The 25,726-nt window shown below is 39.5% G+C and overlaps 1 protein-coding gene across 2 annotated transcripts in view; it reads right to left on the reverse strand.

The window, feature by feature from the left end:
* Nucleotides 1-25,726, reverse strand: part of ABLIM1 (actin binding LIM protein 1) — a 133,739-nt gene that overhangs the window by 64,502 nt on the left and 43,511 nt on the right. For both annotated transcript variants that reach the window (XM_059820986.1, XM_059820987.1), the window contains exons 5-6: nt 18,338-18,464; nt 17,074-17,167 (exon numbers count right to left, since the gene is read on the reverse strand). In XM_059820986.1, coding sequence (XP_059676969.1) covers nt 17,074-17,167; nt 18,338-18,464 — 221 coding nt within the window. The remainder of the gene's footprint in view (nt 1-17,073; nt 17,168-18,337; nt 18,465-25,726) is intronic.

The following is a 25,726-nucleotide window of genomic DNA, read 5'->3' on the forward strand; positions in this document are numbered from 1 at the left end:
AGTTCTGTCCTTCCTTCCAGAACAACAGAGAACAAGAGCCAGAGAGAACAATAACAAGAATCCCACTAGGAGAGCTCACATGCCAGTGGGTCTGGTAGAGGAAGAACTAATTACCAACAGACATTTTCTGCTGGCCAAAGGAGACAATTGAGTGCATATTTGTTGCATTACATTTGCACAGCTGCACTCACTCACTCTCCATTCAAAGATATCTTAGCAGTCACCTGACAAACAGCTATTAAACATGTAGAAAGCTTTATTTCTCTAATATTATGTAAATACCACAAAAACTGCTATGAAGTTTTAAGAGTACATTTAAGAGTAAAAGCCTTTGCCCTTTTTCTTCTTTTTAAATTTTTTATGAACAGGTATAATGGGCCCATTTGATGGGCAACCTAATCAAATATTTAGTTCTACCACGACTCTGAGGAGAATGACCTGATTTCTTAACTCTCTTAAGGACTACGGAGCATCACAAAGAATAACTCAGACTCATCTTTTAAACCCCTTAAAGAATGTTGTGAATTGTAAAACAGGAACTGTGGCAGCAGCCTACCATTTTCCAGTGAAGCTTTATTTTAATTACTTGCAGAGGTCACGGAACCTTCAACCCTGTTTGATGTTCAGTATAACATCAAATTCCATTGTTTCCTTCTCTGCAGGCTTCTGTGATCTCATGGGCGGCTGGAACAGCATAAATACTATGAAGATCAAAATTTGCCTCTAATAACATCCTGACCCAAACTGTCCACTCATTTTTCCCAGGCTCTTATCTGTTTAGTAAGCCACTACAAATATCTGTGCTCAGATACAAAAATAAAACTGCAGCTCCTTGGCTTCCAAAGAACTTCAGAATCTACCATAATTTTCTCTATTACTACCAAAGGAAGGAAACATTGAAAAACATTGAAAAAATTCTAACCTGATAAATCCTTGTTTGATATGTATCTTTTAAAACTAGGACTGTCTAAAGCTGTTTTTAACACTACTGTCACAAGATCTCAATAGAAACAACTCTCAGCACAGTCTCTGCCTCTGTTCAACCTGAGAGAGGACAGAACAGCGGGAAGCAGAGCTCACACTGGCAGTTCCCAGGCTGATGGGGCTGCAAGACACAAGACCGGGGGACAGTGGGAAATGGAGCGTGAGGACATGACTGTAAATCTGAAAGACAAAGTGCATGCAAGAGACATGGAAGACCCTCAGAGCTTTCCATTGCTTGCTGTGCTGCCTTGGGTAAGGCAAAACTGCAGCTGTCCTGCTCCTGTGAACACCTGCACTGTTAATTCATGCCCGATTTCTGATTTTTATACAGAAATACTTCCCAGCATCCCAACAGTGACTGCCAATGTCATGCTAGTATATTCTTTAACAGATGGACTATAATAAACTTTGTAACTTATTAGTGTTAATTCTGTCAGCATACAATATTGTTATACCCATTAGTTGCTGCTAATAGCAACACAATTATTAGCTGCTTGGAATATAATTTTTCCTTACAGTAAAGATGTGAGTAATGATTCGGGCTAACTCCTCAGTTGTGCAACTGCTCTGCTGGCATGAAGAAACAGTCCATGGCAGCTGAATATCAACTGGACTTACTTTAGTAAGATCTTAGCAGTTACTTGTGACTGCACTGTCAGCTCTGCTTTGAGTTCTTACCTTCCTGCAACATCCAATGTTGAGCGAGTTGCACACACAAGTGAAATGCTTAACTGCCAACTATGGTCTTTATGGGAGCTATTCATTCTGTGTTCATGGAGCAGATCCACCTATTGGTACACACAGGATCAATTTTAAGAACTTACATTAGCTACACAGTTAACAGCAGGAGGTCAGTACAAAGAAGGTAATTCCACTCAACTAAGAAATGTAGCCACAGTAGCCCAAAGCAGCTGGTTAGAATACTGTGGGCGGTACAGAGGGGCAAAGCAATAGCAAACACAGCTTTATTGCCTATTGCCAGGATTTCAACTCATCTCTGTTAGGATCCTGGGTTACATTTATGCACAGAGAAACCTAATCCCAGTGACTGAACATGTAGCTAATCAGAAACAATCCAGAGGAAATACGTGTACTAGATTTTATTAAGATGAAGTTTCATTCTAATCTAATTACAATACAAATTTGTGAATTCACTGCCTTCACTACCCTTATTTTAGGTGCATACAAGGGCAAAATCCAGCATCTGCCATTTTATTTTCTTTTAAATGATGTTTATTGTACAGATTATATTTTTTTAATTTTGAACTTCTCAACAGCAAGTATTTGGCAAGGCCTGATACAAAACCCACCTCTATTTCTTAACAATGCTGGAATCAGTCCAGTTCATAAGTACAGGTGTGGACTTTCTACATCTTCTGTAATCCTTAGGCTTCACAAAGCATTAGAGAATTAAATATTCCTTCATCTTGTATGCATTTTGTCCAGCATGGATTTTTGACATGAAAAGATACTTCACCTAAAGGACCTCATTACAGCCACATTTGTATTGCTGGATTAGTTTGGACTCAGAATCAACCAGCAAAGCTACTTTACAGTAACTTCTTCATAGTGCCAAGGGCCTTTTCAAACAGCCTAATACTGGCATAACTACAACTTTGTCTCAACCAGCCAGCAAAACACCTCTATTGACTACCAAGGCTGTTGTGTAGTCTGCTGAGCTGTATGGCTGAGTGATCGGTTTCTCTGCAGCAAGGTGAGAAAGCCATTCCAGCCACAGCTTCTAGCCTGCTGAAAACAAAGTAAAGCCCCTAGCTTGGTTTGCTGCTGAGTGTTAGTTATATGGCACAAGTCAAGGGACAGCATGGTGTCTTGTGAATGAATTATGTACTGGATGCATATGATACGCAATCTTCCGTAACACCAGGGATCTCCCACTTTCCAAGTCACGTTCATGTTTTCTTTCGTTAGGTAGCAAGAGGACCGCTGAATTATCAGGAATACGTGAGTTCAGGAGTGAAACACAACCACGTTTCTCCTTTTAACTCTCTGCCTGAAGTGATTGTTAGTCCCTCAACCTGTCCCTCTGGCTGAACTTCTAATAACAGAGCTTGATGTATATGCATTAGCAGATCATGTTAACTGAAGTTGTATTTGCAGCGCTGCAATGGTATCTCCAAAACAATGGGAAGCATCTTGGAAGACTGATATATTACTAGTTTATTTAATTAGAAACAACTTTCTCAAGTCAGTAGAACTATAGCTGACTTCAACCTGCTGAAATTTAGCTAGAAAAGTCAGTAACAAACCTCCTTTGTATCTTAAAAAAACCCCAACAGAATTATTTCATAAATCAGAAAGTGTTGCACCTGACAGCAGGTAATAAATACTAGACCTCATCCTAACATAAAAAGGTTATTTGCAATTCCAAAAATTAGCAATTATCTCCATTCTGATCATGATTTGATTGCATTTATAGACAGACTTATATATGTGCATGTGGAATTTTAAAGGAACGTACATATTCCTAGATCTTAAAGTAACCATAAAAGGATAAACCCAAGAATTTGTAAGACATCATACTGAATGTCCCGAATTCTGTATTCTAAAATAAAAACAAAAAAGTTATTATGGTCCATATACTTGATGCACAGAAAAATCATAAGAACTGAGACACTATTAACTTAAAAAAAAAAGGCAATGACTAAGTCATTAAGTTAGCAATGAAGATAACTGATAAGAAAGCTAAAGTTACCAAAGAAATAACTACGGACAATATGTTTAAAGACAATAGAAGTCTTTATTACAGCATGATGGGGAAAAAAATTAAAATACATTTAAAAAAATTAAAAAAAAAAAATTAAAATCACAGATAAGGCAAAGATCCTTTGTGAGCTGTAGACAAAAAGTGATGAAAGATGACACAGAAAAGGCAGGAGTATACAGGAGGTCTATCTTTCTGGTCTGTATCTGAAAATGCCGAAAGACATTTTTCCTGTTTGATATTGTTTATTGAGCAAGATTTATTTAAATAGTGTTTGCCATGAGCTAACATTTACATATTAGGAGACTTGAATAATTTGTCCTCAAGAGTCCTAAGAAAACTATAGCTAGGCAGTTCTCTGACAGATGGATGTGTTAGCAGGGGAGGCTCTGCTCAGCCAGATACCTCAGAGATTACTTCCTTCTACTCACAGCATGAGGTACCTCTAATACTGGCCAAGACAAGAATATAAAACCTTTCCTGGTAAATCTGCTGATGACTCAAAGACAACACTTGTTTAAGCTATCTAAACCCAACAAACATGTTTTAATAGTCTAACGTAACATAAAATGTATGCAAATCAAGAAAGCAGGGCTCTGTGAGATTGAGGGCCATGTTGTGGGCAACAGCAACTGAGACAGGCAGTTTGAGAACATCATTAATAATCTCCCAGAAAATGCTCTCAGAGTACCTGAAACAGCTAGCTCTTCTGATCATTTAACTTATACAAAGAATATAAAGATTACTACAACATGACCATTATAACACTGACGAGTGCGTATGTGTGGATTAACAGCACAGAGTTCAATGGTGAACCACCAAAACAACATGAACCTTAAGCTGTGAACCTGAAGGACTCAGAGTCAAACCATTATTCAGAGAGAGGCTTCAGAGGTGACTAGCTCACAGTGGACAAGTGATTAAAAGCAAAGAAAGGAGATAACAGCAGGGAAGAGCATGAACTTTTCAATCCCACTGAAAAAACTATGACAACATCAAAAAGCTGAAGTTAGACAAATTTACCTTCAAAATAAGACAAAGTTTCTAAAAAGTAAAGGTAATTTAAGCAGCAAGAGGGAGAATTTGTGTTCTTATAATCACTCTGCAGGATAATTGCCCAAAGGATAAGTTTTCATTTAGTTTCTAGAGAAAAGCTCTATGACTTTGAAAAGAGAAGGTCAAGCAAGATGATTTTAGCAGTCCCTCTGACCTTAAAATCCATTCCAAAGGGCTTTACGTACAGAGAAGCTTTTACACATGCATCAGGCTGCTCCTAGGGAGCACAGGTCTGGACCAAACCGGCAGAATAGTTAAAGTCAGAGTCTAAGGTTAAACTGGAAAAATTTCCAATAGAGTTAAATCAGTTCACATTGAAAATTTTACCGAGAGCTGTCTTGACTAGGTAGCAAAATTCCTGGTATAGCAGGAGCTTTGCTGCTAGGATGGAGCTTTTGTTGATGTGGCTTATGGTTCAAACAGACAATTCAAGTGCAATGGCAGAAGTTCTGGGTTGTGTGTGCTGCGTCAGCACCGGAACTGCGACTGACCCGGAGAGTCCGGCACTGAGACAGGGCCCTGTATTATGGGAAATGGTTGAGAAAACAGGTCAGTGTAGCACTAGGCAAAACTCATGTTAACCTACTCAGTGGGCAAGCGCAAACCACTTCCTATTGATGAAACAAATGAGTGCTTCGAAGATAAAGCAATTCACCTTGGATCAAAATTAATGCTTGAAGCAGAGCCAAGCAGTGAACTCAAATCCTCAGACTCCCAGCCCTGCCAGACCTCTGTGTAGCACACCACTAGATCCAAGTAACTGTAGCTGATTTTCTTGTTCATCTAACACAAAACTGTCTTTCCAGTTTTCTGTCAGAAGGCTGTTTCAGGAACTGTGCAACCTTTGGCATGCAATTTAGCAAAGCCTGGTCTCCATTCTGATGTCTGCATTCAGTTCAGAGGGAGTGTCCCAAGAACAACAGAGAAACAAAGTTGTGAAGGCCAAAGGAGGAGGGGGAAGAAACTAAGCATGAGGTCACACACAGTACATCCACAGAAAATAACCAGAGAATATAAAACAAAGGTAGCCTGTAAGAAACAAAGCAGACATGAAGCACTCAATATATACCAATTTGTACCTGGTAGACTTACAAATTGTTCTACTAGGAAAACATGTTAGGAGTGAATTGAGCTGGGAATATTTTTTCTTTTAGTGACTAGAGCCTGCTCTTGTAGCAAACTGATCCTAAAAAGTCACTGTCATTCCAACTATCCTGATCTGATAATGCTTTAAAAAGTCTAAAGAACAGATTTTATCCTTGATTAACTGCAATGCTACCTGCTACCTTTGGAAATCTCTTCCAGCAAGAGGTCACAACAAGCAACAGATGATAACCTAGGGAAAGGACAGATTTTCTTCAAGTATTTTTCTTCCCAACCACATTGCTCTTAACTCCAGAGTCACCAATACATAATTACGAGCCTGGATTCCACTACATCCAGGTATTTCTCAGGAATCCTTGTTTTGTAATTCTGGCCAAAGTGCTTATGTTACACTAAATTTTAAATGAAAGTATCGAAGGACATCAAGGTAAGCAGTGGATAGTTAGTGCAGAGAAATAGTTGTCTCTTTTTCAAATAGAATAACTTTGAATAAATGTCAGACCACCAACCTGTATTCTGCTAAAAGCAAAGCCTTTTATTTTTGGCAGAGGTCCATTTTTTGTCCTATTTGTCAGTTTTCTCACTGCTGGTACATGTGATTTCCAATTACAGATGCAAAACTATGCAAGCATACTTTTGAATCCTAGCTGGCATGAACATTCCATCAGAATATGTTTGTCAGAGCCAAGACACAGGGATTTTACTCCCTACCTTGTTTTCTTCAGCTCCATATATAAATCAAGATTTCTAGTTACCACGGGAAAACTATTCCAACAAAATAACCATGAAACAACATATTACTATGGTGATGAACAGGAAAGAGGTTATGGACATAAAGCAGAAAGGGATATCTAACATCATTTGCTGCCATTCAGTTTTCAACTGAGTACAGGGTCTCCATGATTGTTGCCTCAACAGCAGTAGTTCAAGGGTGCTGCTGAGATAAGTCTGCTTGCAGTTTTTTACTCGCCTCAGCTCTTACTTGCCTCATTGCTAGGAAAAACATTTGCCAGCCAAGATACAACTGCTTTACAGAATTCAAAGCAACAGCTGATCCATCTGTATACGTAACAAATCTCTCTCTCTGAATCCTCGATATAAAAGTCAATTTCTTAACATTTTAACTCATACTCAAATGTTTTACGATGCTCGTTTCAGAGACCTCTGCAAACCACAAAACATCCCAAGCTAGTTTCACAGACAGTTTAAATGCCAGAGTATCTGTGGTGTTGGTGATGAAAAGGTGCATCTCTTGCTGTGTGCTTGTCATAAATATCATACATCCTGGATATCTATCCAAAGAACTATTAGACCTGTATAATCCTCTAATGTAGCATGAGCACGTAATTAAAATTTACCCATTTTGTGCTCCAGGTGGTCATCTCAAACATTTAATCACCCACAAAATACTCATGTGTTATCGTATTTCTTCAACTGTAAAGCACCTGCTCAGTAAAGACAGGTGTTAATTCTGTGGACTTCAAAGTCCCTAGAGACTCCAGATGTGCCTTTTGGTTTTGATATTGTTTTTCTTTCCTTTTTTTTTCCCCCAGGAAAACACCCTGACAAAGCAGACAAAAGAGAGAGGGAACTGAGTCCTCACAGCGTGAACATTAAGCACAATACCCGGATGGAGCCTGTTACAAAAGGTGACAGCTCTAACTTGCCCCAACAGGCTCTTCTCCACTTCTCAAGTTTCAAACATGTTATTGCTGCATTTTCTTCCCAACAATTACTTTTTACTGGGGACAGGTCTAAGTCCTATCCTGCTCTTCTAGAAGTCAGTAGCAAACTCGCCACTGATAGGAGGATTTAAAGCAGGACTTAAAAATGAAAGATCACAATCCTGCAAAAAAAAATATTTCGCCACTTAATCCATTTTTCATTGTGATCTCAGTCCAGAAGAAACAAAAAGTAACTGGCTGAAATAGTTTTGTATTGCTACAGAGTGTCCCACATTCCCCTATCACTACATCCCAATTGACAGTCAGACTGCGACACTGGAGGAAGTTTTGTTTTCAGTATAAGTACTTTGGTGCAGAGATCATTATTAATTTTGTATCTCTGTTGTGGGTGATTGTGGCAGGTAGCACTAGCACAATGCAAAGGTCTAAAAGATGAACAGAAGAAGCAATGGGAGCTACACAATAAAAAGAGAGTATTACATTTTCCCTAAAGCAGACTGTTCCAAGAGGAGAACAAGATGTGTTCTGCCATGGCAACCATGCAACTGAATTCCTAATGCAGCTACCTAACAAGAAAAATGAAGTCATCCAGGTAAGTTACTCTTCTACTAAAAACTGGTATGCGTTATATGCACCTCTAAGACATGAAAAAGCTACTTGTTTTAAGTACCTGTTGTGTGTTACTGGAATACATGCAATGGTTATATATCACAAAGGCTGTTGTTGGTGGCAAGAAACTTTATACTACTATAAATGCCTCTACTGAAATGTCATTTTAAAGTATTTTGATCAGCCTGATAAAGTTTTTCAGTAATATCTAGTGCAAGTAACATACTAGAGAATTTTTAACTAAATCAAAAAGGTAAAAGCTAATGATGATGTGCAAGGAAATAGAGATTTTAATCAGCAACACTGTACTCAAGAAAGCAATTTATACAGCTAAGCCATATTTTATAAGCACCTGCAAGATTTCACAAATCCCTTTGTGGCAATAAGGAAGCTTTAATTGGTTATTTTTTCAAATTACTTGTTACAACTTGCTCTTCTTATTCACCATCCCTACACCCTCTTAACATTCCTCCCCCTTCTACTGAGGTTCAAATTGACTGAAGGATGGTTTCCAAACCACTGTTGAGAAGTTAATGCCTTGTTATTATGCTGCCATAGCAACTGAACTTCTGTTAGGGCTCTGTCATCTTCAGATACTCTCTTTTGTCATCTTTATATGTCAAGTCTTTCCCAACTACAGATATCCCTCTTGCCAAATTCAATCTTTTGAGATGGGGGGGTGGGGGGGGTGGGGGGGGGTGGGGGGAATCACCAAAATCCTGTTAGAAAGATTTTTACATGAAGCAATTTAAGTTATTTTTCTGCAAGTGTATTTATTCTAGATTTTTGACCCTGTGCGTGGTGTGGTGTTCTAGGCAATCACACTAGCATATTTTTCATCAGGGAAGGATAGTCTAAATTAAATTAAAACTATGCTGCTGCTCAGCTACACAGACAACCTGTCTGAACTATTTACCCATATCCTGAGTTATTATTAAACTTTTCATTTCCCCATTTTTATGCAAACAAACCCTACATTACAAAAAAAAATTAAAAATCAGTGTTCTATGTTAACTGATAAAACACGTTTCTCAGCAAAAAGGCAGGGATACTGGGAACAAACTCTAACCTTATTTCTATGCAACAAATCCCCAGAAGTGCTTAAAAGAGCCAACAAACTATATTAAGAATTATTTGAGATAAAGAATGGTATTGTTCCTCCATACATCAGCAATTAGTTGCAATCAGAAACAGCCCAAGCTCCATGCCATTCTCCTCTCTTCCTGGCAGCTTAAAAACATGTTAGCTGCACTCTCTTTATCTAAACCACATAATAACACACAGCCTTTTAAAAAATCCTCCTGGTGCACAGGAACAAAAGTACAAGTACCCTATGCTGGTATCACTGGCAAGCTATTCAGTCACATCACAAAGTTGCACCCTCCTCTTCCCCCCAAAAGCAAGCCATGACCCCTTCCAGTTCAGATCTGGTCTCGCAGGAAGAGGTTTACCTTCTGATGATAATTCTTCAGTCTAAATCCATTCCCTCCTCAGCCCGGCGGGCAGACTCCCTCCACCTCTGTTCAGATTTGGAGCACTACCAGAAGCAACGTGCGGGTGGCTTGTATTCTCACCGAACCAGCTCACAGTGAATTGCCTGTAACTGCACCCAGCCCTGAGCCTCACTCCTCCTCTGCTCGCACTCATGCGCTCTCCTGCACACACCCACCAAAACAAGAAAATAATCCTCTCTGCACATTAAACCCACTCCAGCAGTAACTCGGCCAACCCATTATGAAAAATGAAAAGGGGGAAGTGTACCAGCCCAGGCAGGGGCAGGACCATTTCTCATCACTTGTGTGTCACTATTTGATGTTGATACAACTCAGAACATTTTTCCCCTGGGGAGAGGTGTCTGCTGAGTATGAAATCAACACTCTCTTTTTCTGGACATTACTAAATATTACTTCCACGGCTTCTGAAGAATTTATACAGCCTCCTGGGTGTTTGTCTAGTTTTGTCAGAAACACTTAGTTACAGTGAGATTGTATTGTAGTCCAATTCAGATTAATGAAGGCAGAGTGCTGGGGCCACTTCTCACACTGGCATGTGTATCTCTTTATCCTGTTTGCACATTTTGGGTGAGATGATGCTTCAGACACACTCTATGAACATTTGATGAATATACAGTGAGCCCTGTGCACTGACCGTACTTGATCTCTCAACAGGTATTTTCCATAATCAAAAAAGCCCTGTGGTCTGCAGTATATACCTGTCCGACTAAGAGAGCAAACTATCACAGCATGTGCTTCTGCTTTTTCTTATCATTTACCTGGGACATTCAGGCAACATGTTCATGTTTTCTCATTTATTTTAACAGCAATAAAATTAAACACAAACAGAGCAAATCACAGAACTAACAAAGCACGCACTAAACTCCACTGCTTCTTCTCATGTGCTGTGTAGCCTTTTCCCCTGCATTTTTATGGAAGATGACAATGGTGACTGGGAGATACTGGTTGAGAACAAAGTCTCTCCCCAAGCCTATAAGACACCCAAACCAGCAGACACCTAGTGATATGAAAACAGAATGGTAATACATTCTTCAGGGATATTATTTACCACAATTTTAACATACCACCAAAATCAAACCCATTTGGATTCACCATACCATCAGTCTTTGTTCAATTCAACAATTGCTTCATTTACAAAAGTGTTTAAAATTTTAAATCACCTTAACCTGTATTACCAGTACAGGTTGCATCATTAAAGTCCAGTAAATGACACATTTTGTGGTACTTCCTGCATAACTACTGTGAAAACAGCCTTACTAAATATTTCATTTGGCAGAAGAATATATGTTAGCCTTTCATTTAACATTTCTGAATGGAATTGAAATAAATCTTTGTTTGTTTTAAGAGATTCTCTTCATGGTTCCTCAATCTAGAAAGTGTACTGGTATAAGAACACAGGACCAGATGCATGAATGTACTGAAGTACCTAACTGAACTCTGTACTGCATGGATCTTTGCAGAGAAGGGTGATGTTTTCACGTGAGGTATGAGCCTAAATCTCCTTAAAATATATTACTTAAACCTGTAGGCTACCTAGCTACTTTTCCTTGAAAGTCAATCAATTGAAACATCTGAATACTAATACTCACATGAGCAAAGTTGCTTGCATGGTTAAGTGTTGGCAGAAGGCACATCCTTGGGCGACATAAACAGGCATTGTTCTAATAAATCATTTGCAGTTTGTATGGGAACCAGCAATGTTGCTACTGTCATTTATTTGTTATTTATTTAGAACAGACTCATTCATATGCAAAGAACCAGCAGAAACCTCTCTGAACCCATTCACAGTACAGGTTTCTAAATCCAGCTCTGAAAACAATACTTGATGAAACTTTCAGGCTCCTCTGGCTCACATTCTTAGCCTCTTAAATATGGATACAATTTCCTTACAGAACCATAGCAGCTTTCGCTTCCCCCCCATAATAATTATTATTTATTTCTAACTTCAGAAGTCAAGGTGTCTCAGAATTGACATCTTTCAGAGTTAGCTGTAACACAGATGAGACATTTTAAAATTCTGGCACATTAAAGTAACAGTATCTACAAGTACTAAATCTCCTTCATATTAAATACCACATCTTAAATTACTACTTCTCTTTAAAATCAGGGGAAGCTCACCATAAATTACAATATCAAAACCACATTTAGAACATGACCTTGCAGGCTGAAGTCAAGGAAACCTTCTGGTGCCCTGGCATTTCTCTCTTCAGGTCCATCTGTTAAAATGGCGTTAGGCCACTGCTTACAAGGTGGGGTGCAACTTTCAACAGTGCACAGGAAACAAACACAGGGCAGGCAGTAGCCCATCAGAACAGGAACTATGCAAAGCCAGGAGAAATCACACGGTGGCTTTTTATTTGCAAATTAATATTAAGCAAGTAAATTATACAAATAAATGGGTAGAGTAGCAAGATGATTAAGGTATTTGATAGTAGATACATACATCTTGATCTCTAGGATCACGAGATCAAATCCTGTTCGTATCAGTAACAGCCAAAAAAAGTGAAAATCGTAAGACCTAAATCTTATTCTCAGGCTTTCTGTATGATTTCATGCAAATTATCCACCTGTTTCTGCCCTGATGTCTTCTTTCCGCAGAACTAAAAGAATACTGCTAAGAAGTTTTGTAAAACTTGGGATAAGCAGAGATGAATTACATGGATATAGGCACGATCCACCATTCTCTGAAGTCAATGGAAAACTTCTCATTGATCTAACATATTTTGAATTAAGCCCTGGAAGAATAGTTATATTGTGTATGATAACTGCACTAGACAAAAATTATTTAGGCCAGCATCTTTCAAATAGCTAAATATGTGCTGAGGTTTACTTAGATTTGTGGAGTTACACATGCCTACGCAGAAATTCACAGGATTAGGATCAGATGGGCATCTTTCAATAGGTGAACCCTGAAGCTATGAAAACAATAGCTTAATGGAAAGTCTGTGTAAAAGTCCTCACTCTCACTATGCTGTTATTGCCTGATAAAAAAGTTTTTCACCAGAGTTAATGGGAAATAAATAAGTTTTCATAAATAAAGATTCCTTTCTGCTGGAGAATCCCAAGGAAGAACACTGACCTCTGTGGTCTGGACAACATTATCCTGAAATACTCAAGTATTAAAGTATCCGGTATGCTCAGGAAAGTTGCAGTATCTATTTCATATCGGATACTTATCACATTTATTGTGTTGGCATGCACTCAAATATCATCTGTGACTATTCGTCACAGAAAGTTATGTGCCAAATAATACATGAGCAATATCTGAGCTGACTTAAATGCACGTTATTTTTCTTCCATATTTTCATGACTACTGAAAGTTGTTAGATATATAGCCTAGAAAAAAAGAGGATTCTTCCATGGTATGTGGATATTGGCAAAATAAGTACTGGTTTTCTAGTAATGCATTTCTTAACTGAGTAGAGGGATCACCTCTACAGAATGGTTGGAGGGAGTCCATCCCTCAAGGCCTGAATCTCAAGGTCTGAACTCAACCCTTGGCCTTTCTGACAGGCTTTGCTGAGGGTGCCTGCCAGGAGCACAGCACAGCTGCTTCTGACTTGAGGACTCTTAGGTTCACATCAGGAGTCCCTCTTGCTGGCTGCTCGTTGTAGAAGACTGACAGCCTGATTTTTCAGAGGTGGTAAGCCATATCGAGGGACAAAATGAGTAGGAGCTGCAAGCCTGCAATGTTGCAAAGCATCTCAGCTTCTCTTTAAATAAAAAACCCCAGCCTCTTACTGGAAAAATAGATACCACCAGCCTCTATGAAACCAAAGCTAAGTTTCATGCTTTCATTTGCCTTCAGTTTTTCCATAGACTGTCCCAGATGTCATAAGAACAAGGAGAAAATAAAGCAGCACTACAATGGCATGCTACTAATCACTTCTGATCCATTAGAGGGAAGTGTTTGTATACAATGTACGACATACTTCCCTCCAATCTCTTCCAATAATTTCTTTGGATGAAGATGATGAAATAGTATACTCTGCTCCCGACATAACAAATTATTTTATTGACAAATAAGATGAAATATACTGATCAGTGAATTTACTACTACCGTGTTTATTAACAAAGGCAAAATACAAAGTGCTTTGGTTTTTTCCCCACTGGACATTAGTAGGTGTAACTTGGGCTAGTCAGTGATGCCATAACCTCTATCTAGACAGTTCCTATTATTGTGCTACTTCACACCAAGAATGTGGTTTCCTTCCCAAGAGAGGAGGCAGGACGAGAGACAAACCACATGATATAAATCATAAAAAATACCCAACTTTGACAAAGACACATTGCCAAAGAAAACAAAGAGGGAAGACAGTAATCCTCCTGTGAGAATCTCAGGCTTCATCTGAATTAAAACTTCAGGTGTACTGAAAGGTGGTGGGTGATTTCCTGTACTGGATAAGGAGATTGTTAATTGTCCTGCCTCAAATAGGTCTGCAGCCCTCCCTGAACTGTGGCATCCTGTTCTGTGAATTATCTTCCGTGACCCTGTGGCTGCTTCCAATCTCTCATCTCCATTGTTACCAGAGGATTTATGTCATGCTCTGACCCCATCCTTTAGACTACCTTTTCTGCCCAAAAGGGACACACGTGCTGACACACGATTTTCTCATCCAAAGTTTTGACTAATTTAGAGGCATTAGTACATTGGAGCTGTGCATCTCTGACAGTGTAAAAGGTTTCTAGGACGAGCCAAGAAACTAGCCCACGGTTCTGATAAATTGCTCTGAGTATTGAATGTTAGCTGCTCACCTGTGTCTTCTAATCTTTTCAACCATCATCTAATGACAGAAAGTGCTTGAATGTCTCTCCTGCACCTGCGTTCCCAGATGATACCTGGAGAACTCCATTCATGGAGTATCCAGGCCGCTAATAGATACTATAATGCAGTTAAGCCAATATCTGAATGGCCTCTCTGACTACACAGTATTAAATTTTTTTGGTGAAAGTTTCTAAGGACTTGTCCAACCTACCCCTTTCAGATAGCAGGCAGCCTTCAAATGTCATTTAAACAGATCAGGAAAGAGTTGCACTCTATGAGTAATTCAACTTCCACAGGCTGTACAGGAGTTTGGTCTTAGTTCCGTCGTAAGAACTACTGCTGCCCTCTACTGTATTATTATGGGTTGTGCCTCTAATAATCAATGAGAGCCACAAACATTCAAGCAAAATTTCTAGTCTTACCCAGAATTTAGCATGCTTAGTATTTCCATGTATTGGTAAGATCATTCAAAGGGTCTGTTTCTAATTCATCAACGTATTCTGATTCTGCAGGGGCTAGGTCAAATGGAAAAATCTTTATCTTTTTTATCTGATTTTGACTCTTAGAAGAGGTGGATCCTTGCAAGAGGTTGGACATGTTTCATTGCTTCAGCAAAATGTTGTCTCTTCTTCTGATAATAAATAGCCATCAGAAGAGTAAGAACTGTGGAGTGAGAAACCAACCTTGGTGCCAAAATGACTGCATCAAGGCTCTGCCGGAGACACGATGTCTCTGATAATCTGAACTTCAGCTTGGATTACGATGGGACAGCTAAGTCCTAGTTCAACTGAACGAATCATTCCTTAGTCTCAGCTTACTCCGTTCTGAAAGGATGCAGCTCATGACCCTCTCAGAAAGCTAGGTTTCTTTCTCACTGATGCTAGGAAGAGTAACATGAGCGCAACCTTGCTATAGTCATATCCACTACACAAAAGGCTCCAAATAGGAATAGCTTATTTCTTCCCAGCTCTCCACAGACTCCAATAAGTTTCTATCATTTTCATCTCCATGCCTCTGAATAGGTTGCATTGCTTGTTGATTAGAGCATATATCATGTGCATCTAAAATAATTTTAGAATTACTTTATGCTTCCCAATCTCACAAATCCAATTACTTCTCTCCTGCAGTGCTTCCTGCACTGGAATGCAACTATGGTGTCACCAACACATAGCACTAAACTGAGAAACTCATCAGTAGACGGGAATAGATAAGCAGATGGTAGCAGACCAGTAGGTTAAAGCCAGAGACACAGCCCTCCTACTCAAGGGAAAACTCAGACTGTTCTCACTAATTATCTATGCAGGTCTCCAAAGGAATTAGATATACATCGCAAAGGAGGAAGATTAAGAGCGTGGCTAATTAAAACATTGTATTTCCTTCCAGTAGACGCAGTGACAAATGCACTGGGTGTCCACATGTGTTCCAAGTCCCTTGTTTGGTGGCTATCATCCTGGTTAATATTCTGAATACTAAACCAGAGAAACCTCCAGAACTAAAACCACAAGCTGTTACCACTTTATTTCAAACCTGAAATTTCTCATACAAGGGCTGACACAGTCTTATATCTGTAGTAGATGAGACACAAAGAAGAGAACCTGTAATACACATTGAGTAGCAAATTCCAGCTGCTTTAATTTCTGTAACACTTTCAGGTTTATTTTCTGTTATTCGCAGTAAAACATACAGTACATCCAGTTTCTTCTTCACAAAATACACCCGTAACTGAAGTTATTCGTGGTTCCCCATTTCTTCCACAAACTTTATTATGTAAAGGCTTTTTTTCCAGGAAAAGTGGACTATTAAAGATCACTAAAGCTGGAGTCAATCCATACAGCCCAGTTCCAGACCAGAGCTCAAAGCTTAGGTTCTTTCAATTGAACAGAGTTTCATACAGGGAAAGGAGGTAACAGTTTTGCTTCTCATATCTCAATGACAGTGTGACAAGGAAGATCCTCTGCATTTTTGCCCCTTAAAACATTTCAGTGATGTCACAGAGGGATCCATACATACTTCATGGATTTCAGCTCAAAGTGGACTTATCACAGCCATGGGAGATGGAGATGAGTACTGACAACAAAAGATACACATTTCTCAAAAGATTTGGCCACTGTCAATGAGAATACTGAGGACTCCAACTAAGAGTCAACAAAAGAGATGGTTCAAATGTTTTCTCCCTTCTCGTTTCCAAACATATAATTTACCTCTCCAGCACATTTCTCCCTCTCACCTTCTCAGCATCATTCAGATCATCTGGCCTCATTTAAGAAGAGAAATTTCATGTTGTAAGTTTTGGTAAACTTATGGTTCCCAAAGGTGATTCCAATACTCAAATTACTTCTATAAATATATCAAATCTGACACAGAATGAACAGTTCAATAGACTTTGCACATCACCATTGAAAGACAAACATAGAAACCAGAGATCCGTAGAAACTAGTGCAATTAATTCCCTATCACATACTTTTCCTGATGACTGCAAAGCTAAAACACTGAAAATATTCCCGAAAATTAGCGACTTTGCACTAAAATCAGCAGAAAAAACTTTCCTATGAGAATTTTTGTATTCTCTGTAGTTGCATGAGGACATAATGTGACATGGCCCAATTCTTAAACTCTAGTTTACAAAACACCTACCTCTAGAACTTTCCCAGTAATGAACTGGTGACATGCTTCACATTTGACTCCAAAAAGAACTTGGTAGTCCTTTTCACAATAAGGAGCACCATCTCTGAAAAAGAAAATCCACAAATTACAAACCACGTTTTAATAAAAAGGTTACAGCATGACTTATACTCTTCCCTTGTTTTCAGTCTGGAACTCCTACACACAGCAACAGGCAAATGGGAGAGAATTCAAGGGAAATATTTTGTAGTAGAAGAAAAAAAAAAATCATATTCTCATTAGTGTCTCTTAGAATTATTCCTTAAATTCCCATCAAGAAAAGGCATCCAGTACAAACCACTGAAGTAAATCTCATTCTTTAGAACAGACTCTCTACACCTACAGGTGGTGCAGTTCTAGGGAATCAGTGGAACTATGTCCATGGGGATGAGAAGAGATCACAGTCTTTATTAAAGGCAGGTATTTTTTGTTCAGTTCACCAAAAAAAATCTTTGGTAGTCTGAAAAAGTATAAGCAGTTACTTTTAAGTGTAAGTTTATGTAGTTTTTTAGTATGTACAAGGAACATATAGTAAAAGTGGAAACACTAGTCAGCTTAGGAGTATTTCTCAGGCACTGAACTTCTTTTGAGAAATTACAGATACTATTTTTTATTAAATATTATACACACCTTAATGATAGGTTTGTGAAACATACATTGTTTCCCTATTTTTTCCTCCTTGTTATATGCTTGAAGGGGGGAACAGAAACTGTTTCATTCCCTCTATTTTATTATTATGCCACTTTTCCCCATTCTCTTCCTCTACAATTCCTCTCAAAACTCTGTCCATTAGTTTTGTATATGCAAATGAGAAACACAGCATCAGGTCAATCACATCATCATATTTACTCTATTCTCTAGCAAAGGCAAGCAATGGACAGGTTCCTACTTTTTTTCCTTAAAATCACATGTTGGAAAGCAAAATGGCACAAAGCTTTACCTGGCTAACACAGAAAACACATGCAGGAATTCACCTAATACTTTGTGGGATCATGGAGATAGACCCCTTTCCGTATTGCTATTAAATATAGACTACTATCATTAAACAACACCTTTCAGTTGAACTTTTCGGTTTCCTTTCCTTTCCCAACTCAGCTCTCACTGGGAACGAAGATTTTGGTGTATACAGAAAGGTAGTCAAAACTGGATTTCAAAAGGTGAACTTTGCTGCAAGCTCTTCTCCATTGGCAGCAAGAACTCATGCCAAGAGTGCAGAAGAGATGCAGAGGTTACTTACTTGCTGATGTATTCCCCAGTTAGGACCTTTCCGCAGGCCTTGCACTTAAAGCACCCCAGGTGCCACTGCTTATCCAGAGCTAGCAATGCTTGTCCATTTTTTATGTCTCTTCCACAGCCAGCACAATCTGCAAATAAACAAAAAAATGCATTTGTTGTCAGTTACTTGGTTCATTAACCCTTATTAACCACCCACCCACTGCAACACTTGATAACTAAAGGGGAGAATTATACAGCAATGCAAATGTACATTTTCCTTTCTTCAAACACTTCCCAGGTCCTGTACAAAGATTCAATCTACATCATTATAGACATACTCAGTAGAAGAGGGAAAGTACCTCGTCTGGTTTTCATGCTGTTGATGATTCAAAGACTGCCAGGCAAGCTCTGTACAAACTTCAGATTTTTTCAGGAATGAGCTACAAAAATCATGACTGCAAAAAGTTCCTGCCTTCTAAAGCAATCAGTGTTACTTCTCGTTTTGCTTTTAGCAAAATCTTGACTGCTTACATGAAGCTAAGTAAGGAGGCCTGAGTGAGCATCATCAGGATGCTGCACTTCCCCATTGGGTGGCAGCAAAGCCCAATGTGTCCACCCAGCTCAGGGGCGGTGGCACATTTCAGCCAGGAACAGGGGGAGAGACCTTTTTTGAGGTAGGGCCCAAGGCAAGAGTGACAGCAGTATGACAGCAGAGAAGGCTGCATGGCAGAGCATATTGTCTTCCACCTGCAGGTGTGGGAAACTGTAGTTCTCATGGTCTCTAATCGGCATAAGGACTCTCGCTCAGGGATTTTGGTACTACCTTGGTAGTCGACAATCACTTTTCACTGTGATTCTGAAAGACTCTTTGACGGCAGAATGCGAACCTGAAGCCAGGAGCATTGAAAGCCCTCTGTCCCAGAGGATGCCACAATGTCTTATGTCACATCAGGAATCTTTGGCTCAGCCCCAAGCTCCCATTCCTCTCCATTCAAACACAAAATACTCAGAGATTTCCTGGTAAAGGGCAAGTCAGCACACGGTAATATCTGAAGAGACTGATGTGGCAGACAGCGCTGAACTGCAAGGGTTGTGCTACAGCTTCTGTGCACAGCCTCAGGGGACAGAGGAACCGAGGGAAGGGAAGGCCTGGGAGGCCAATGAAGCAGAAAGGGAATGCCCATCAGCTGGGGCACACATGGAAGCCACAGAGGAGACAGCCTGGAATAAAGGATTTTCCATATTTTATTATCCCCAAACTCGGTGTTCCTTTGGTGAATGTAACATCGTCTCCACACACCTGAAGCATCAATAAATAGCAACAAACTGAGACCAACAGGAACAGAGCAATCCGAGCAGTTAAAGCCCAGGCACCATGGAAAAGCTCAAGCTGACTGAACAGGTACAGCCTGAAAATCTTCATCTCCTCATGGGCTTACAGCCCAGGCAACACCACACCTTGCAAAAGGGTGAGTCCAAGTTTATTATCACAACTGATAACAAGAGAGTCACTCCTTTTAACACTAAAGGGCCTGACTTTTGTTTGCTGTGTAATGGGCCAAGAGAGCCCCAAATATATGCTGTGCGTTCCTGCTATCCAGGTCACCATTTGCAGCACGTCCCTCTATCTGTCAGCATTCTTCTTCATCTCAAATCCCTTAAAAAAAAAAAAAAAAGGGGGACTAAGCACCATGGTATCTTTTGATAAAATGCAAGTCACGGACTGTTGACACGACTTGGACTTGAAAAGCAACCCTGAGATGTCCTAACACCAGGACTTTGCTCTAAAGGACTAATGTTACAAACTGAAATCATGAAATGACAAGGACTGACAGCATGTAATGGATCCCCTGCTCTTCTGTGCCAGCTCAAGGCTCCATGCCACTCCATAATGACAGCAAAGGCTGGAACAGGTCACCAAGGGAGGCTCTGGAATTTCAGCATGGGGCTGAGGAGGGGACAAGCAAACATCTGTCAGGATGGCTTTGGAACGCTGATCTTGCCTTTGGTTTTAGCAGGGTACTACATCATCTCTTAAGGTCCCTTCCAGCTTGCATTTTCTTATGCTAAATCTGAATCCATGCAATTTGCCTTCCGATTTGTGGCAACAAATGGGATCTTTCCTCCAGTCTCAGTGGGTACTGAACTGCAGCTTTAAGCAGCACCCATTCTCAGCTTCCTAGCACTACTGCTTCTCCTTAGTGTGCCAGCTTCCACATTCCTGAACTGGGGTCCTGCCAAACTGTGATACATTCCCTGTTATATTAATCCCTCAAAAAATCTGCTGTATTTTCCACACTTTTTTCAGCTTTATCCAAGAAGTTTCCATGAAGCTGAAATTTTTCAGATATAGAACCAAGAAAGAGATTTTTAAAGCACTTTTAGTTTTGCTTCTAACTGAATTTCTGAAGCAGTCAGAATAGAAAAAATGCCTTTACACAACAGGTCTACATAGTCCAGTATCTTTATCGGTGCAAAAACCAGTTACATGGAGGAAGTAGGGATCCATAAAGTATCTCTACCTGTTTAGTTGCTTCTTGTAAGCCGAAGGTGGTGTTGCCACACTTACTCTTGTGCTCACATGTGATACAAGGGGCTGGTAACATGCTTTTATTATTCTATAGCAACAATGACATTTACTTACTCTTTCCGGGTTCCTTGAAGTGTTTTACAAGAGTAAATTAACATAATTATTTCCATTCTGCTAATATCAGAGATATGTTGAATGTCTAGAATCAAAGCAAACTAATAGCACAGTACTGTCTTATTAGGCTGAGATGGCTTTTAAGTATACCTGAATTTAACTCTGGCAAAATAGTTGGATACATACATGAAAAGCTAGCAGTTATCATTATCTCCTAAAATAGAAAGCAAATAAGGATGTGCTGGGCTAAGAAAAGACCATTTGTTCATCCAAATTCTACAAATCAAAGCCATTTATGATCTCAGTCCTGCATGAGGCACACTAAAGCCTTTGGCTGAATGCCATCAGCACACAGCATATACAGGCAGGACCTCAGTATCACACTAAGCACAATCTGCATCAGCCTAACCTATAACCAGCACATGCTGCAAATAAAAGGGCTGTGAGGTAAGACTGGTGGTCCACAACCATATACCAGAGCAGACTTGTACTAAAAAAGCTGAAAACCCTTCCCAAAATTTTGTGCAATGTTTCCCACCATGGCGTGCTCTGGCTTCATACCTGGGTCTAACAGACTGCACCCCTTGATCTTGAGCTTTCTTTTTGTCATATAACCCGGATTCTTCCCTACTTCCATTCCTTACACATCCACACATTCAGCTGTGCCAGGACAATGAAGAGGAGGAGAAGGTAAGTCCATTGTACTGGTTAAAATACAGTGTGCAGTACAGTTCCTATATGCACTTATGATCTAAAGAAAAGTATACCACGAAAAACACTATGTGAAATTATGTTTGAACTGAAGGAAGACTTAAGACTAGACATTCCATGGCACTGATTCTCATATGAACATGTGTTACTTCCCATTTCTTACGTGTTGTGTCCATGTCCAGAATCTTCAGCTGTATGACAGCTGTTTCTCAATAAAAGCACTGCAGTATGACTTCAATAAGGACTCGATCATTAGAAGGTTATCCAGGAATGTCAGGAAAATAATATATTCCCCCAAAATCCATCCTAAGCAGGGAAACAAAGACTGTATCTGAGAGCACTGGACATATAGTTACCCAAATCACGATGTAGCCTCACTGGGCTGCCTGTGATGCCAGCAGCTGCAGCCTCCACAAGCAATGTCCTCTTGCTCAGACATCGTGTATAAAAATTGAATTCACTCTCTCTCATAATAGCATTAGCTGACAGCACCATTTTTTAGCCAAGCAAAATCTGCTTACAGGATTCTCTGCCAGAGATGCTTAAACATACCTGTTGTGTCCTTCATATACTCTGGCTAGGCCTGCTCAATCTGAAGATATATCCTAACATATCTAAGCTACAGCTCTGGAATAAAATAGCCCAGAAGGGTATCATACTTGATGCGTCCAGATAAAAAAGCAAATGCCAATGCCTGGACAAAAGGGCTGTGATGTGGAGTCAGCCAACCCAAAAGCATGGAAAAGTGGGGGGACAGGACAAGGGAATGTAGCACAGCACTGCAATATTATATATGATTAAGACCTTCACCCCCCAAGCACCTTAAGCAGCCTCACTAAAAGATGTAGGCCAGAGTGAGCTGCCATCCATTGACACCTTGCTTGTAAAGATGCAATGAGAAAATGCGTTTCCCTTTTTAGCGTCTGCATCACCCCAGCCATCCTGAAGTGAAACATCCTGCACAGCAACCCATTTGTCACTGCCTAAATTAAGCTGTGAATTTTCCTCCTTTGCCTCCCTCCCCTGCTCTCAGCCAATAGCAGAGAGCCCTGATCACAGCTCAGGCAGTGGTGGGCTCAGAGCTGATACAGCTGTATTAACCCTAAGCACACTGCGTATGACTTTACCCAGTCCCATTTGGATTGCTTCGAAAATTTACTAGCAAATATAACTTTATCTCACATTCTCTGCTCACCCCATATAACTTATGAAAGGGAAATCATCTCTACCTGCTTTTGTCCTAATGAACATGGTTATGCAAAGTCATGTGAAGGGAGAGTTTACATGAGCATACAAACTCTGCTCTGTGCAGGGTTAGCTCTGTGAACAGAGCTAATTGCAGTCTGACTTAATGATGCATAATTAAGTCACCAAAAAGTTCCTTTCAATCCTGATGGCCATTAGTAGCACATGTCTAGATAAAGTCTGAAGCTGCCACAACCCCTGAGTCACAGGAATAATGCTTCTTTTTTTTTTAACACCCCTTTTGTTACTGTTCCCCTCCCTATAAAACACAGATAAATTAGTTTTATACAGACAGCACCAGCAGACTTCTGCCCTGAAACAGGTAAAGCAGGGCAGAATGAGGGGGATGATTATTATTATTATTATTATTATTATTATTATTATAATTTTTAAAAGAAACAAACAAGTTTTCATTGGACTTACACAGAAATGCTTGTCAAACATAGCTGGACCTAAAAAGCAAGCTACAAGAAACAGTTATTTGGAAGTGAAGAAAGAGGCCAGTATTATCACTGAAGTCAAGGTGAAGAAATCTCTAATTGTAAATAACTCTCAGCCACCTTGAAAAACAACTTACATCCCAATAATTCTTCTGTGGCAATTTGAAGGTTGCACAATTATAATTTTTCATAGAGTCAGGATGACCAGAATTTTTTCTAAGTCACCCTTTAACCACAGATCAGGCAAAGCTTTTAAAGCCTTGTTTTAAAATTAAAAGTTTTGATGATATCATGCAGGCTCTTCCAGATCATCAAGATATTTCTGTCAAAGCTAAAAATACAAACTCACATTGTCTGTTTACAGTACAATAAATGCTTTCAAAGTTTAAAGCATAACCATTTGATCATCAGGGCAGTGATGAGTTCTGGAAGTCAGAGAAGAACATACAATATTGGGAATTTTACATCCAGGACTTAGATCTGAGTATGTAACTCAATTTTGCAATGAAATCTGCTGCCAGACCCTTCCTCTTTGCCAATGCAACGATGGGAAATGTTTGTCAGAACAAAACGCACTATTGCCCTTTTGCTAAAGGGAAAACAAACCCATGTGGGTAGCCTTGTACTCCTGAAATCTAACAATAAGAGGCTGGGCACATACAATGGAGGGAAATAAGTTTCCCATGGGAAGTGGAGTATAGCTTTGACAGTTTATTATAAATGGGAAAAATTGATATTTTCAAAATAGGTATTTAAAGAAAATAAAATTATTTTAGTTGATTAAATACGGAAAGAAATCACAATGGCATGAACTGGCATTCTTTGCTTGCAACACAAGTCCCTGTTAACCATCTGCGAGTGCCTAATGTTGACTTGCCTTTTTAAGAAACAGGTTAATATACATCTTGGAGGTATCATCACTGTAAATAGCTCTTTCATCATCTGATGTAATTTAAAGTGATTTGGAAAGACGAATGCTCTTCCTCCACTCTAGTTTGTTAACATGACATTATTTTATCAAAGGAGTTTTTTATCTTTCCCCTCTGTACTGATGTAAGCATTTGTGTTAGTCTTCTACACAGGAAAAGGAAACAGTATTTCCCTTTTTTCCCCATCTTTCCACACCTCCTTTCCAAAGAAGGCCAAACCAATTGATCTTTTAACCTCTTACTCCCACAAACTGTCCCTGCAAGCAACATACCACCAAGTTAGCCTTTTTCTGTAACATCAACCTCAGCCCCTTCCTTCAACCCAATCTTTCATACAGGTGTCTGAACTGAAAACCAAAGGCTGAATGAAATAGGAGAAAGAAAGCGCAGACATGCTACAAACTATGTAAGAGAAGAGTTCTAATTGTCCTGTAAAAGAAAGATAAAGATTTTTTTTTTTCCAGCTTAGCACCCTCAGAACCCCAGCTGTAAAACTACTCTGAAGGATAAACCACAGCCAGGTATATCTAAGCTGAGGCTAGTCTTTACCCTGTTATTTCTTTTACTACATTTCAGATAGTTCCAGATGATTTCAAATTCACAACTCCAACTCACAGTACTCCAAGCGAATTGCTCAGTTAGCAAACGAGCTTCACTGTTTAATACCCAGCCCATGGATAGCACATTGTGTCTCTTCATCTGCAGACTATTTTGGGTAATTTTCAATTGTTACTCTTGGAAAACAATCAATTCAAACAGGGTACAACCTCCAACAATAGGAATGAAACATATGGCAACTTTTAGGAAGGTTTTTATGTCCTGATAACCCACAGCAAACTCAGGTCTAGCTAAGAATTAATTCACTTTTCACATTCTTTTTAAGTGACCTCTGATTCCTGACCAACTACTACTACGTGGCAGGCTTTCTGAACATGACAATTCCCAGATATTCTTATCTCTGGAGATCTCCGATAGTTGTGTTTTCCAAGCTAGTGATGCCTCCTCATGCAACACCCATTTACCGAGCAATTCCTTGCACTTTCCCCAGAACTTTCTTTGGAATTACCTTTTGATTAGTATTTCCCTGGTAAAAGCTAAGGAGATGGACATGTTTTGATTCCAAGTTCAAGATGGGGTTACGCTTAGACAAATAAGAACCAATAATTACTTAGTACACTCGTATAGTCTATTCCCAATTGTTTCTGCCCAATTTACATGTAACACAAAAGTATGCAAAAGAAATGGGCAAACTGGACTGAAAACACCTTCCTGAAAAACAGTAATTTTTGTGAACGAACATTTTCTGATAGAAAACTTGTAAATCGGAAACCTTCTGCCTTGCCACAACTATATTCTCAGTACAGTTGCTGCTCTGTCTCTATCACCCAAAAGTTAGTCTATAACACTGCTTTATACACTTTCAGAGAAGGATCCAAGGCAAT

The sequence above is a fragment of the Gavia stellata genome, chromosome 9 (genome assembly GCF_030936135.1).
Source record: "Gavia stellata isolate bGavSte3 chromosome 9, bGavSte3.hap2, whole genome shotgun sequence".
Classification (NCBI taxonomy): Eukaryota; Metazoa; Chordata; class Aves; order Gaviiformes; family Gaviidae; genus Gavia; species Gavia stellata.